Source organism: Polypterus senegalus, chromosome 13 (genome assembly GCF_016835505.1).
Source record: "Polypterus senegalus isolate Bchr_013 chromosome 13, ASM1683550v1, whole genome shotgun sequence".
Taxonomy (NCBI): domain Eukaryota; kingdom Metazoa; phylum Chordata; class Cladistia; order Polypteriformes; family Polypteridae; genus Polypterus; species Polypterus senegalus.
The window spans coordinates 82644225-82657300 of NC_053166.1; the positions used below are offsets into that span (position 1 = coordinate 82644225).

General features: G+C 39.0%; 1 protein-coding gene across 4 annotated transcripts; it reads right to left on the reverse strand.

The window, feature by feature from the left end:
- Positions 1-2801: 2801 nt before the first annotated feature.
- On the reverse strand, positions 2802-12611 carry LOC120542808 (inositol hexakisphosphate kinase 2-like). 4 transcript variants are annotated; one of them, XM_039775479.1, is made up of 8 exons: positions 12440-12611; positions 8690-8902; positions 7726-7941; positions 5426-5609; positions 5146-5315; positions 4426-4601; positions 3731-3967; positions 2802-3365 (listed from the first exon to the last, which is right to left on the reverse strand). In XM_039775479.1, the coding sequence occupies exons 3-8, from the start codon at positions 7925-7927 to the stop codon at positions 3078-3080; spliced, it is 1257 nt and encodes a 418-aa protein (XP_039631413.1). In that variant the 5' UTR covers positions 7928-7941; positions 8690-8902; positions 12440-12611; the 3' UTR covers positions 2802-3077. The 4 variants fall into 4 exon arrangements, with proteins under 4 accessions (XP_039631413.1, XP_039631414.1, XP_039631412.1 ...); XM_039775480.1 differs by lacking the exon at positions 12440-12611 and adding an exon at positions 9759-10133; XM_039775478.1 differs by lacking the exon at positions 12440-12611 and adding an exon at positions 9746-10133.
- Between the last annotated feature and the right edge of the window lie 465 nt (positions 12612-13076).

The window sequence follows — 13076 nt, forward strand, 5'->3', positions numbered from 1 at the left end:
ACTACAGTGTTTGTATTTCTAGCCTCCCCTCCCAGGCATATCACAGCTTTATTGATTGAAATAGCTGATCACTGCCAACAACCCTGATGGAAATCAATGAGAAACCAAAACAATCCATCCATATTCTTACTAGACTGGATTTATCTACTGTGCTTTCAGAGAGTATTCAGACCCTGCATTACTTGTTCACATTTTGTTATGTTGCAGCCTTCTGCTAAAAGCATTCAAGTTAATTCTTTTTCTTCGTCAAACAACACTCAATGCAGCAGAATGACAAAATGGAAACAGGATTTTAGGAATTCCTACAAATTTTAAAACTACAAACTGAAATATCACACAAGTATTCAGATACAAGTATTCAGACCCCTTTCCTAGGATACTGGAAATTTGTCTCATGTGCACCCCATTCTGGTGATCATTGTTGAGAGGTTTCTGCACGTTGTCTGGACAGACAGACAAGTCAGGGTTGAGGGAAAGCTGAATGGAGCAAAGTAGAGATGTCCTTCCTGAAACCTGCTCCGGAGCACTCTGGACCTCACACTAGGCCTGTATACTTTTCAACTGACAGGTAAGAGGCCTAAGCCTGGATGTCTTGTTATGCCGAGCAGAAGTGCAGTGCGCTCTGAGAAAGCTGAAAGGGGAAAGCAAGATTCATAGTGTTTTGCTTAGTCAGAAACTGCAGCTTTTGATTCCCATGGGAATCAACTTTGAGCTTGTGTTGTAATCAATTAGTACCATTTTCTGCGTTCTGAGAAACCATATGCCCTTCTAGAAGAAATCCAGACACTCTCCCTGGGTGAATTTATTGGAGGGAACTGTTCAGTTCAGTTAGTGTCTTGTTGCAAAAATGGGGCTTTCAGTTGCTGACAGACAATTTTGCAGAGAGCTCAATTCAGTTACAAAAAAACAATATATTAAGAGAAGCAATGAACTCTTTCATTGACACTTGGAAAGGAGTGCTCTCTGGCAAGAAATCTTTTTCATTTTCAATTAAGGATATATAATCTGTAACCTAGAAGAAATGGAGCACCCTGGAACATTATATTGAATGAAGACTGTACGACTCCATACTGGTTTTTTAATTGTTTGTATTGCTTACATGTGTTGCTATAGGTTATTATGCAAATAAATATGCTTTTTAAGTAATAGCTTAAATCTAAGTCTCGGTCAGATTGCTATTAGCAAGCCAACGGCTAGACTGTTATTTCTTGTCTAGCTGCAGTTCCTTAAGGGCACAAAAGGATGCTTTTGGCAAGTCCTCTATTAGTAGTAAACTTGAAGTAAAGGAGTGAAAGACAGGGCTAGTCAGCCAAACAGCTTGCTTATACAGATCCCTAGGGTTGAATATTTGGGTACAACACGGACTGTGCGACATGCAAGAAGTTACAGGTAACAGTTACATAGCTGGTTCTGACATTTCTTCCTATTCCCCATTAAGAAAACAAATCCTAAGGGATTAGTTAGTACTTTTCACGTAAGGTGTATATCACAGGTGCTTTCATGACACATAAAACAGTGCCAAAGGTTCATCTTCCAACGGGACCGAAGCACAAAGTAAAGACAACACAGGAATGGCTTAGGGACAACTCTGTGAATGTTCCCAAGTAACCAGGCCAGAGTCTGGACTTAAACCCAGTCAAACATACCTGATGAACCCTGAAAATAACTGTCCACTGGCGGTCATCATCCAACCTGACTGAGCTTAAGAGGATCTGCACAGTCCCCAAATTCAGTTGTATGAAGTTTATCTCGTCATATCGTTGAAGACTCCAGGCCATAATCAGTGCCAAAGATGCTTCAACTAAGCAGGGTCTGAAGTCCTATGTCAATGTGATATTTTTTTTAGTAAATTTGCAAAAATTTCTAAAATCCTGTTTTCACTTTGTTATTCAGGGGTGTACTGAGTGTTGCTTGATGAAAATAAAAAATAATTTAAACAATTTTAGAATAAGGCTGCAACATAACAAGATGTCATAAAAGTGAAGGGGTCTGAATACTTTCGGAATGCACTGTGTGTGAGCACAGCTTAAATCTGCAGCACTGGGCACAATAGAACAACCAGTCCTGAATGGGGTATGAATTTGTTACCGACCATCCTAATACCACTAATGTAATCATCATGTCTATGGGGTGCAAGAGGAAAACAGAACTGCCTGGACAAGCACATTGAAAACTGTGAGACTGTGGCATTTACCAGTGTTTTGCCCTAACAAAAAAAAAAATATTACACTAGTTAAGAAAGTGAATTATTCTTTAAGTGCTGGATTAAGATGAAAAGTAACAATCTATGTATCAGCAGAACTGTGACTTGAAATCCATCAATCAACCTCACCTAATCCAGTGCAGTAGGAGGCATGGAGCTAGTGCCTGTATTAGTAGCATCAAGTGCAAGGCTGCTTCCAGACCTGGATAGGATGCAAGTGCATTACAACATCTGACTAACTTACAGTCACTGATTCATTTAACAAAAATGTCTATGAAATATAGAAGAGCCTATGTGCACACTGGGAGAACATGGAAACATCACACAGACACTGACCAAACCCAGTCCCCTGGGCCTGTGAAAAGGCAGCAGTGGTAAAAATACAGTGTGGCAATGACAGGCCACTACTCTAAATGTATTTCTATGTTTGTTTTGTTATTAGGTGTATATTTCCTAAGTGCAGACACAGAGACATCAGGACCTCCCCCCAGAGTACTTTATACTAATTATAAGCTGCATACTTTATGTATGTACCGTATGTACAGTACATCTCTTTAAATGTTTCTTTAATGAATAATTTCAGCACTCATTGCAGGGATAATGATAAAAGGTAAAGGTTTATAATCTGATCTTATAACGCACTCCATTCTGTAGTCTTCCCTTTGCAACAAAAAGAACACCACAGCAAGCAGAAACTCTTCATCAGATCATGACCATTTCCCTTTCCAGAATTTCCAACATTGGAAGAATCCAATGGGGAACAGCTTTGTTTCAATGCCCAGTTAAACCTGCACATCCTCAATAGGCCTCTCAATTTTTTTTACAATTGTCTGCAAAAAAATACACTTCAGTACTGAATTCCAGGCCTTCTCTGTTATCGTTGTTCTTCTTCTATATTCTCGTCTTCTTGTCTTTTGTTTTTAGATATTTTCTCCTCAGCTTCCACATTAGATGGAAACTTGTCATCGCCTAGAAGGAGGATTTCACTGAGGAGCTGCATGAGAGTGTCCAGGCCAAAGATGTACCCCATGTCGATGCCCTGATGAGCTACTCCATCTTCCTGAGAGAAGCGTGCACATGTTGTATGGGCAAAGTCGATCATTCTAACATCAAACCGTCTGCCCTCTGGGTCACAGTGCTTGTTTTTATGCTCAGGTTGTGCCTATGGTATTGAGACAAAAACATTTTGTATTTTCCAAAATTTGTAAGAATAAAAGTTAACTAGTATGATACAAGGTGAACTTAAGAGCCAGGTTAGGTTAGGTTAGGCTGACAAGACAAGACGTACTGGAACTCGTAACTAAATAAAACATTTGAAAAACAAACTCTGGAATATATATATCAGTTTTAGCTACAACATAGTGTAACAACTGAAAGTCTGTATAACTTCTCTAACATGTGCTTTTTTCTAACCACGGAGAAAATTCTGAGGCACAGGTCCTCTGGTTTTTTTTTTGGTTTGGATTGCAGTCCACTCTTATATGCTCATGAAATCACTAAGCAATGACGGGGCTAATCTAAGCTCACCTGGTCCCCATCATGAATGATGAGAATTGAACTGGAGTAGAAGCGATAGCTGACTTGTTTTTCGACAGTGAATCGCAAATCTCTCAGCCGGTCCAGCACACCCTGAATTATTTCTCTTAAGAGTCTTTTGCCACTGTGAAAGAACTGGTACAGGGCATCCCGAAATCCACTCTCTGTCAGGCTGCGGCCATAATATTTGTTCATGAACACCATTTGTTCTGACTCCAGTTGGAATACCTGCAGGTTGGAGAAGACTTTCAGTGAGGAATCTTTGCCTAAATGTAGCTGCACAATCCTAGACTTATCTGTAGTATTACTGATTTAACCTTTCTTGTGCTTTTTTCCACTTACTCCATTACTGCAATGTCTTCCCGATTCTACGGCCACATGACATATGCATTTAGTAATGATATTTGCTTTTTAAAATCACTTTGCCATTCCACTTTTTATAAAAGGATCTCCATCAATATAACCCAATAGTCACATATCTCAGACATACTGCTTAGCTTATGTCTCTTTCAGCTGCCACACAATCACTGCTGCTTGCCACTGACGCAGGTGTTAAGCATGACCTGATAAAGGCTGCTCATGCTGGAACTATTTCTGGATCTTTAATCCGAGAAAATGTAAAATTTAATATATGTGGGTATTGCCACCAGCAAAAGTCATGATGCAAAAGCATTTTACAATTTTACCTGCATGCCACACACTCGGATCCCCAATGCTGCTGAGGTGCTTAACTGGCACTTTCGAGTCTGATCCCGCTGCTTTTGAAGACTGGCACCTTCTCCGTGTTGGCGTCGACCAACCTTCAGGTCAAGAACACAGGGGAATCGGTAACCCTCTGTGAGATCTTCCAGTAACAGATATTCTGAGTGAACAGTTTAAGAGACTAGGTAGAATAGAAAGGAATGGACAATGCCAATCTCAGTGGTTATCTGCCTCACATCTGCAGAGAACAAGTTTCCAATTTATACATATTCAGTGTTCATTTTCAGTTCTTGTGTTCTATTCATGGTTTTTTTCTGATGTTTCATAAATGTGCAGATAAGAGTAACTAGTGACTTTGAACTGGACTAGGCTGAGTAAGTGTGTGTGTGTGTGCATAGTTTGGACATAGTAGTGTCCTGACATTGGGATCTTGTCCATATACTGTACAATATGGTTACTGCTTCATGCCTAATGCTAGGATAGGATATGTCGAAAACAGTATTTTGGAATATACAAGTTCATAAAAATAGACTAATCTGATTTTTTTAACTATATACTGTGTGTGTAATCTTCCTTACTTGCTTCCCAAAATCTGTCCAGTTTGACCAACATATGAACTTTTTGGAATGCCACTATTTGACCACTGGAAGCACATTCATTCTAAGACATGTCTGTATTAATTGCATTTACTACTGCAAGGATACCACACTGCTGGCCATTTTGGTAGCTGTCCCTCATCTTCTCTAGTGTTCTCTGATAACAGTGGCGTGCCCAGGGGTTTAGCTGCGTCAACACATCTCCAGTGGCAGGTAGTCCTGACAAGGGTAGGCGTAGAACATACGGCTGCTTGAGAGCCTCCAAAGTGTCATCTCGTCTGAGTAAAATCAGAGAAATGTACACAACAGATTAACAAGAATATTCTTGAGAGCTTGGATGAGATTAGAACAAGTCAAAGAATTACAAACTGCACCAGTGACTACTCACATCTTTGGTGTCTTTAGTATGCTGTTTAAAGCACTGCCAGCTTCCCATTCTGCTCTGACAAAAGTCTGACTGGACCCTTTTGAGCAGCACACCCCTGGTACAGAGCAGTGATTTTGCCCCACTGGTTGAGCAATGAGCACAATTGAGCCTGTTTTGGATTCCCGGACACTGACAGATACTACGCCTGTGATATAGGAGGTTAGAATGGACACACAATGGTCAGAATAAATACTGCTGTAGGCCTCTGATGTGCAACAAGAAGGTGTGGACAACAAGAAGGCATACAAGACAAAAGCTGATCTAAAATAAGCACTTTCAGTTATTAAACTTTTGAACTCTTTAGAACAACATGCAGAGCAGAGAACCATAACAAACCAAAATAATATCCATTCATTTAGCTTTCTTCTCAAACCACTTTGCTCATAAACAGAATTACAAGGTCCAGAGTCTACCTTTAGAAGTGACAATATTACTACTACTATTATGCCATAAATGGACTGGAGGCAGAAACCAACCTTGGACAACATACTGAATGATTATATGGTACACTCACACATACACTTACACTTACACCTACATATGCAGGACCATTACAGAATAACAAATCAGTTCAACATGAACACCTTTGGTATGTAAAAGGAAACCAAGTAACTGGAGAAAACACATTCAGAGACGGGAAGAATGTGCAGACTCAACACTGATATAAGTAGACTTGGACTGAAGCCCAGGTCCCTCGAGTTTACCACATTGAATTATGCACTGTTACTTTCCTTAACTGTTTCTTGTAGTCCTGTACAATATGATTTATTTAAAAAAGATTGAAATTAAATCCAGATATAAACTTATAAAAATGAATGATAATTCAAATGAAAAACATGGAAACAAGTCACCCAAGGAATTACAGCATATACTAGCAGTTTATTTTCTAGAATTCACTTTACTCTGGTTTTCCTCTCATTAGATATATAAGTATGTACTGTATGTGCACATGTGTGAGGTTTGTAATGTAGATTAACATTTAATATTTTGATAATTGCATGTAAAGTTATTTAAGATATTAATAAAAAAGAAACCACTTTCTGAAAGAACATTTCTTGAATGCTGAAACAGCCTGTTACAGCATGTTTACAAGTGTAATTCATAATTGCTACCATAATGTACGTATGGTTTCAAAAGTTGTTTTTAAGTTATAGAAACATGTTGTGCAGTTGGCTCCCATTTATGACATCAGAAGTGTGAGCTAAAGCAGCTGATTTTGAAACAAGATTTTAGTTTCGCTTATATGAAATTTGGCTGATGGCACAAGAATGCTTCGTACAACCCCCATTTCAAAGGTACACAAGCACGCCTCTCGACTCTAATGGCACAAATGCATGAACTCTAAAAAAAAAAAAAAAAAGGCACTTTTCAGAGAAAACAAATTTAATTTTTAAAAAAGGCAAAGTTGTCTTGAAGATCGCATGACAAAATCATACTTAAATTGGCTTTAGAAAATGACCAGTGAAGGAGGAGGAGAAAGTCAAAACAAGAATACAGAGTACAACCAGTTACTCCCGTTATAAAATGTTCAAATGTTTATTTTGCTTTTGGTTTATGGCACCATCTATTTGAATAATGTTGAATAAATGTGTAACGTTCTCTTCTGTCTGTTGAGGTTCTCCAATTGCCTTGGGTTGCAGATGTAAAAGAAAGGAGAAAGTACTGAACTGCAATAGCAGTCAATCATGAAAGTGTGATAGGTGTATGGGATTTGGGTTATTCTTTTCAGGTCTACATAATAAAGATTGCAAAGGGGAATAGGGTCACCCTAGGACCCCACCATGACAAAACACCTGATCACTCCATCCACGGTTAACTACTGACTTACACCCAATGCCCCTGGGTTGGGATCTGCTCCAACCCCACAATCCTAAACAGGATTAAGCAGGAATGAAGACAAAGAAATAAAAGGAATTTTATAACTTGTTTTGTTCACCAGTGGTGAAGGCCCAGGCACTTGTGCTGATAGTAATTCTCTAGCATGACTGTTTTCTAAAACCATATCAATTTATAAAAGTAATTCCCTGGAAAATATATAAATGTGTGTGTGTTAACTATGCAGGCAAACTCCATGACATGCTCTGCAAGGTGCTGGAAAAGTTATTTTCTTATAGTTGTTTTACAGGAACTCAAAAGGTGCATGAACAACCAGTACCTTTTTTTAAAAAAAAAAAAAAAAAAAACTTTTCCCTTACCCCTGCTACACTGCTGTCAAAACCCAAGACCATTATTTTTAGGGGTTTTGTCTGTAAGTGCCTCACCTCTGTACTGAGGTGTAAAGGTTTTCAGCTCCTCTGGAAGGCTGCAGTAGACCTCGAACTCACGGGGTATGAGCACCTTGCAGATTGTTCCTTTGTTGAAACGCAGGATACAGCTGTGTCCTCCAACTTGGTGCACAAAGGGTTCTAACATCACCTCTCTTTTGGGTGGGCCAAGACGTGACATTAAGTTCTGCATGCCCATGTTAGTGCTACTTCCTAAGAGAGAAAGACCACCAGAGTTATAAGATTAATAATTGGATGGTATTATGATTTTTTATTGGTAATCAGGTTTTCATTTTCAGTTAAAGGCAAATGTGTAAACATGTGAAGACAAAGAACATAAAACCTGTGGGCAAAGACAATGAAAAGACTTGAAAGGAAGGACTTAAAAATATCAAAAGGAAAAAATTCCAAGAAGGCCTTCTATAAAACCTAAAATAAGTCAAGAGTGAAGAAACTATTAAACAGGTACAAAATGAGTGTGATAAACAAGGTACACTCTGCATATAAGCAAAATATAGATAAACAGATGATGTCTTTCATTGGTAACCAGTAAAAAACAGTTTATGAAGCTTACCTGTTCATGGCATTAAAAAGCTAAATACAATAAGCGATCAGCCTAGGAGTTCAGATAACAAGTCCGCATTCATGAATACTGTAGACGGTGTAAGAGGTGAAAAAAATTGAAGTAAATAAGGAGAGTAAGGTTGTATGTGAAAAACAATTCTTCATCATGCTTGAAACAGCAAGCAATTGCTATGGGTTTGCACTTTATTTTTCCTCAGTGCTTCCAGTTTAACTTTTTTTCATCATTATGTTTCTGAATTTAGCAGTTGATCATAGCAAATCCCATTGGAATTCTTTATGACTACTGACCATGGCATTTCAATCCTAATTTAATAAATATACTGTTTCTACACAAATATTACCATACATACAATAAAGACAGAATTGTGCTACTTACAGTGAATGTTTCTGTTGATCTGCAAAACAAGGTAAGCAAAAATGCAGAAAGAAAAGTGACTCTGTGAATAATTCCAGCAGGACAGGAGAATAAAGCAGTCACATGCAAAAGTGAAAGAATGTGGCCTCCTGTAGACTAGCCTGGACACCACAGTCATGCACTGGAAGACACCCTGTCCCGTCAGTTCTGCTGATCTTGGGTGTTTATGAATTCCTGCAGAAAGGAGCAGACATATGGAAATATGGTAGGATTATAGTTTGCTATGTGGTAGGAAAAAAAAGGTTATTTATGTTGCTTTGTGTTTGTACAAAGGAAGCATTTGATTACCTCCACCAACAAACAAACAAAAAAATAAACATGCAAAAAATTGCATTAAACAAGCCTAATGGGGCTGCAATTTTTTGGTCATGCCAAAAATCATCCAGGTTGGATTCTCAGCCAAGCCTATTTTTAGCAGCTTCTACAAAGCAGAAAGACTGCTTCCTGGACTTGATATAAGTCTTATCAAAAAGACTGTATATTGCATATTAGACATTAAATTATATGTTTATTCAAAAAATGATAAATGCATGTAAACTTTTTTTTGGTCACTCTATATGAGCAAAAGAAATGCAATGTTGTGAAATGAAAAACAAAACTGCAGCATTAAACAAACACAGTAATGTTAAATCCTAGTAAATGTGCACATCGGTTAAATGAATTTGTCCATGTGGATAAGGCATACATGGGTTAAGTTTCCACAATTATTATAAAGAGTTCCCCTTACGAGTGGGCTGCCAGTTTTCTCTATGATGCTTGTAATACATTTTAAATTAGCAGGCAATCCTTGTAGGTCAGGTTTCGACGAAACATAGTGGAATGAAACGACACCCTGTCCAACAGCAAAAGTAAAGGTAGAGCATCCAGCGCAATGATAGTTGCCCGCCGCTGGAGACCTGTGAACTCCTCGCCCTTGTGGTTCCAGATCTCCCCTGCTTTGCGCACCTTCACTCCCAATCGCTGTACTGGCCCTGCCCCGCTGCGCCCTGCCATTCCCAACCGCTCAGCCACACATACCTCTCTGACTCACGTCTGGAGACGTCCACGGAGGTCAAACTTGCACGGATTCTTTCAGTCGCTCCAGCAGCCGGCAGCCCGAGCACGGTCTTCGTGCTGGTAATCGTGGGGCGTATAATGAAATAATTATCATAACACGTTGTCACAAGACACTAAACAGGCAAGACGTCCGATTCTGTTGGGTGGGTAGCTTGGACAGAGTGGTAAAGCACAGTCTGCGAAAGACAACAGCACGGAGGAACGAAAGCGCCACCTCGTGATCGTGGAATGCAGTACAGTATAGGTCTTGTAGACAGGGTTGCGCCGCTTGCATGGCTACCGTCTTATTTCATCTTTTTTAATTCACTGCTAAAATGTGACTCCCGTTTCCCTAAAAGATGCAAAATATCCATTGGAAAAATAACTTACTGTGAAATATCACTGAAAATAGAACATTGGCTATTGTTAATTTACAGAAAGTTTTGGAGATCTGAGGGGAGTAAAGAAAGGAATGAAGGTTGAAATGGAAGAGGACGACGACTGTGTCAGAGACCAAAATTATGTCGCTTCGGACTGGATCAGCGTGCCAAAAGTACAGTGACGCAGTGCTTAGCTCTGCTGCACCTGTGGTGTTTATATGTTCGTTCGCTTAATTACTGCTTACATTTCCCAACGAGTATTATACATCCCAAAAAGAGTGCATTTTAGATGAATCCCGATTTCAAATCCTTCCAACGTCTGTTATGTCTGAGGATTTCCCCTGTGGTGGACAGGTATCCCAAACAAGGATGTTTCCCTTGCATCCAGTACTGCGGGGTCATGCTTCATGCTGTTAAGTGGACGAAACCATTAATCTATTAACCCAACAAACACGCAGATGGTACTCCACTTGGCAGTCAAGCAAGGAACAAAACATGGGTTTATAAATAAGGAGTTCATAAATTTGGTCATAATATAAAAATGTACAAAACCATTTATTATATATTCATCGTCAATCATTACTCCTCTTAAGGGAACCAATAACTAATTAAAAACAAATTAAATTATGTAATTATTAAAATAACAAGGTTTCTGAATCCAAAAGCCATTGGTAACACTAATTTACAAAACTTATTTTTCAAGCAGGAGAGAAAAAGTACAAATAAGAGAAGAATGCTCAGTGTGAGTTGAAGTCATAAGACCCGCAGTGTATCTGTTCTCAATGAGTTACTCTTAATTTAATGAACAGGATAAGAAGTTGGGAAGTGAATGAATGAACAGCCATTAATTTTGATATAAAGACATCTAAAAATTGAAATTTACACCAAAATTAGAGGGGTCTCAGACACTGAATGGGCAGTAAAAACAGCTAAAAAAAAGACGAACAATCTTCCAGCTGTGGTCAATATCAAGTACAAAATGCTATATGCTGTGCAGGCAAAAACAAATGAAAGAGCAACTGAAATCCAAATCAATTTCTTAATTTGATTTTTTTCCTTATAGGACACCCTGAAGGGCACATATTTAAGATAAACTAGTAATTATTTGCAAAACACGGACATACTCATGATGATGCCTGAACTGCTCCCCAATAAATTTAAGTTTACTAGACAAGTCCTAAATGGAATTCACAAATGTTTGTGGACTCTTTAAAGAGCCACACAGGTCACCTAATACCACTTAAAATCAGCCTGATACTTCTGTTCACTTAAGTAAAGAATTGTAAAGTCCACAAGAAGTTCCTGTAATGATTGATGTTCATTCTACACACTATAATCACCCCTGTGCCCTGGACCATGATATCTGCAGAAGTCAATTAAAATCACAATGCACCTCTGTTATAGTGAACACGTATAGGAAGATTGTGTTAGTCACCAAAGGAATTCACTTAAACCAACAATGGTGATGTTTTAATCCCTGTTCCATATCTGTGTGTGTTTAACTGGCTGTGAACCAAAAATATGACACATTTTTATGACTCTACATTACTTCTTTTCTTCCTATTGTAGCTCTCTGCCCCTTCCTTTCTCTTTAAATCTGCATTGTGTGGTTTTTTTTTTTTTTACCACTACTCATTCTCTAATCATGTAGTTTTTCTGTATAAGTGCTGTTACTACAGGGTCTTCTTCAAGAATTCTGCCTACAATTCAACACAGCATTCTTTGGGATGCCCCAGGCCTGAAATATCTCCTCCTCTAATTTGGTGTCATCTAAAGGAAGCCAAAGACCTTGTGTAATACAATACATTGCTCTTATGTCCTTTTCCTTTATCAGTAAATGCATAACATCTTTATATTCCAGGCTTTATGGCTTCGTTAACATCCACAGAAGAGCAAACAACTCCTAATTGAGAAAAAAACAGAGGGCATCTTCCTCCACTCTTTCAAACAATAATCTTACACACTCTTTGACCTCCCTCTTCTGTCAGATTAGCCGTCACTGCTCAACAAGGGTGATTTTTATACCTGTGCCAAAAAACCTGGACAACGTCCAAGCCCACTTTGACCTTTGGCAGCTTTTCTGTACGATTCGCCTTGTGACCCATTGTAAGGGCGAGAGGAGCTATGTGACAGGGAGCGATCCTCACACTGACACCATTAACTTTCTTAACCTCAAGCAAAAATTCTGAACGCTGCGCCAGCTTGAACTTTGCATATGTCCAGTACTTTATGAAGCAACGTTTCCCCCAAATCCTCTGTAACAAGTCTCACCCCATCAACACGGGAGCAACCTTACCAAAGGTGAACTGCAGGCACTTCGCACGCTGCGCCAACGAGGTGATATTGTAATGAACCTGGCCGACAAAGTGCAATGGTTGCGTTCTGGCAGAAACAACGCTATATCTTCGAATCTTCAAAGGAACGGTGTTTTAAAAAGGCTGACCCTGTAAGTCTGTCTGACTTGCGCAGCAGCAGCTGTTCATCTCCCAGAAATCGCTGCTGTGAGTTCCCGCCCATAAGGCCACAAGCGCAGAGTCTCTACGAGGCGCGGCACAAGTCCGACATTACAAACAGGCGTCAAGATGCTTTTTTCAGCGTATATAATTATAAATGGATTGATTTTAATACTGAAGACGAATTACATCTACGGACGTCCTAATGTTTAAATGTGTAAAGGACTGAACTAATTTCTTAACTAATAACAGAAACCAACCATTTCAAGTGGCAGCTTGTCCGGTGTTTTAAGTCAAAAGGTTTAGTTTGGGATACTACGGTGCATGTTATGTTACAATGTTAACATAAATTTTATATAATTTTAATGTTTCATTGGGTGTATTCAAGCGTAGTAAAGAGAAGGCAGGTGGATATTTTTCCAGATGTTGAGTGTTTTATTAAGAGGCTGTTATTGCCATCTAGTGGTTATGTAGCATTAA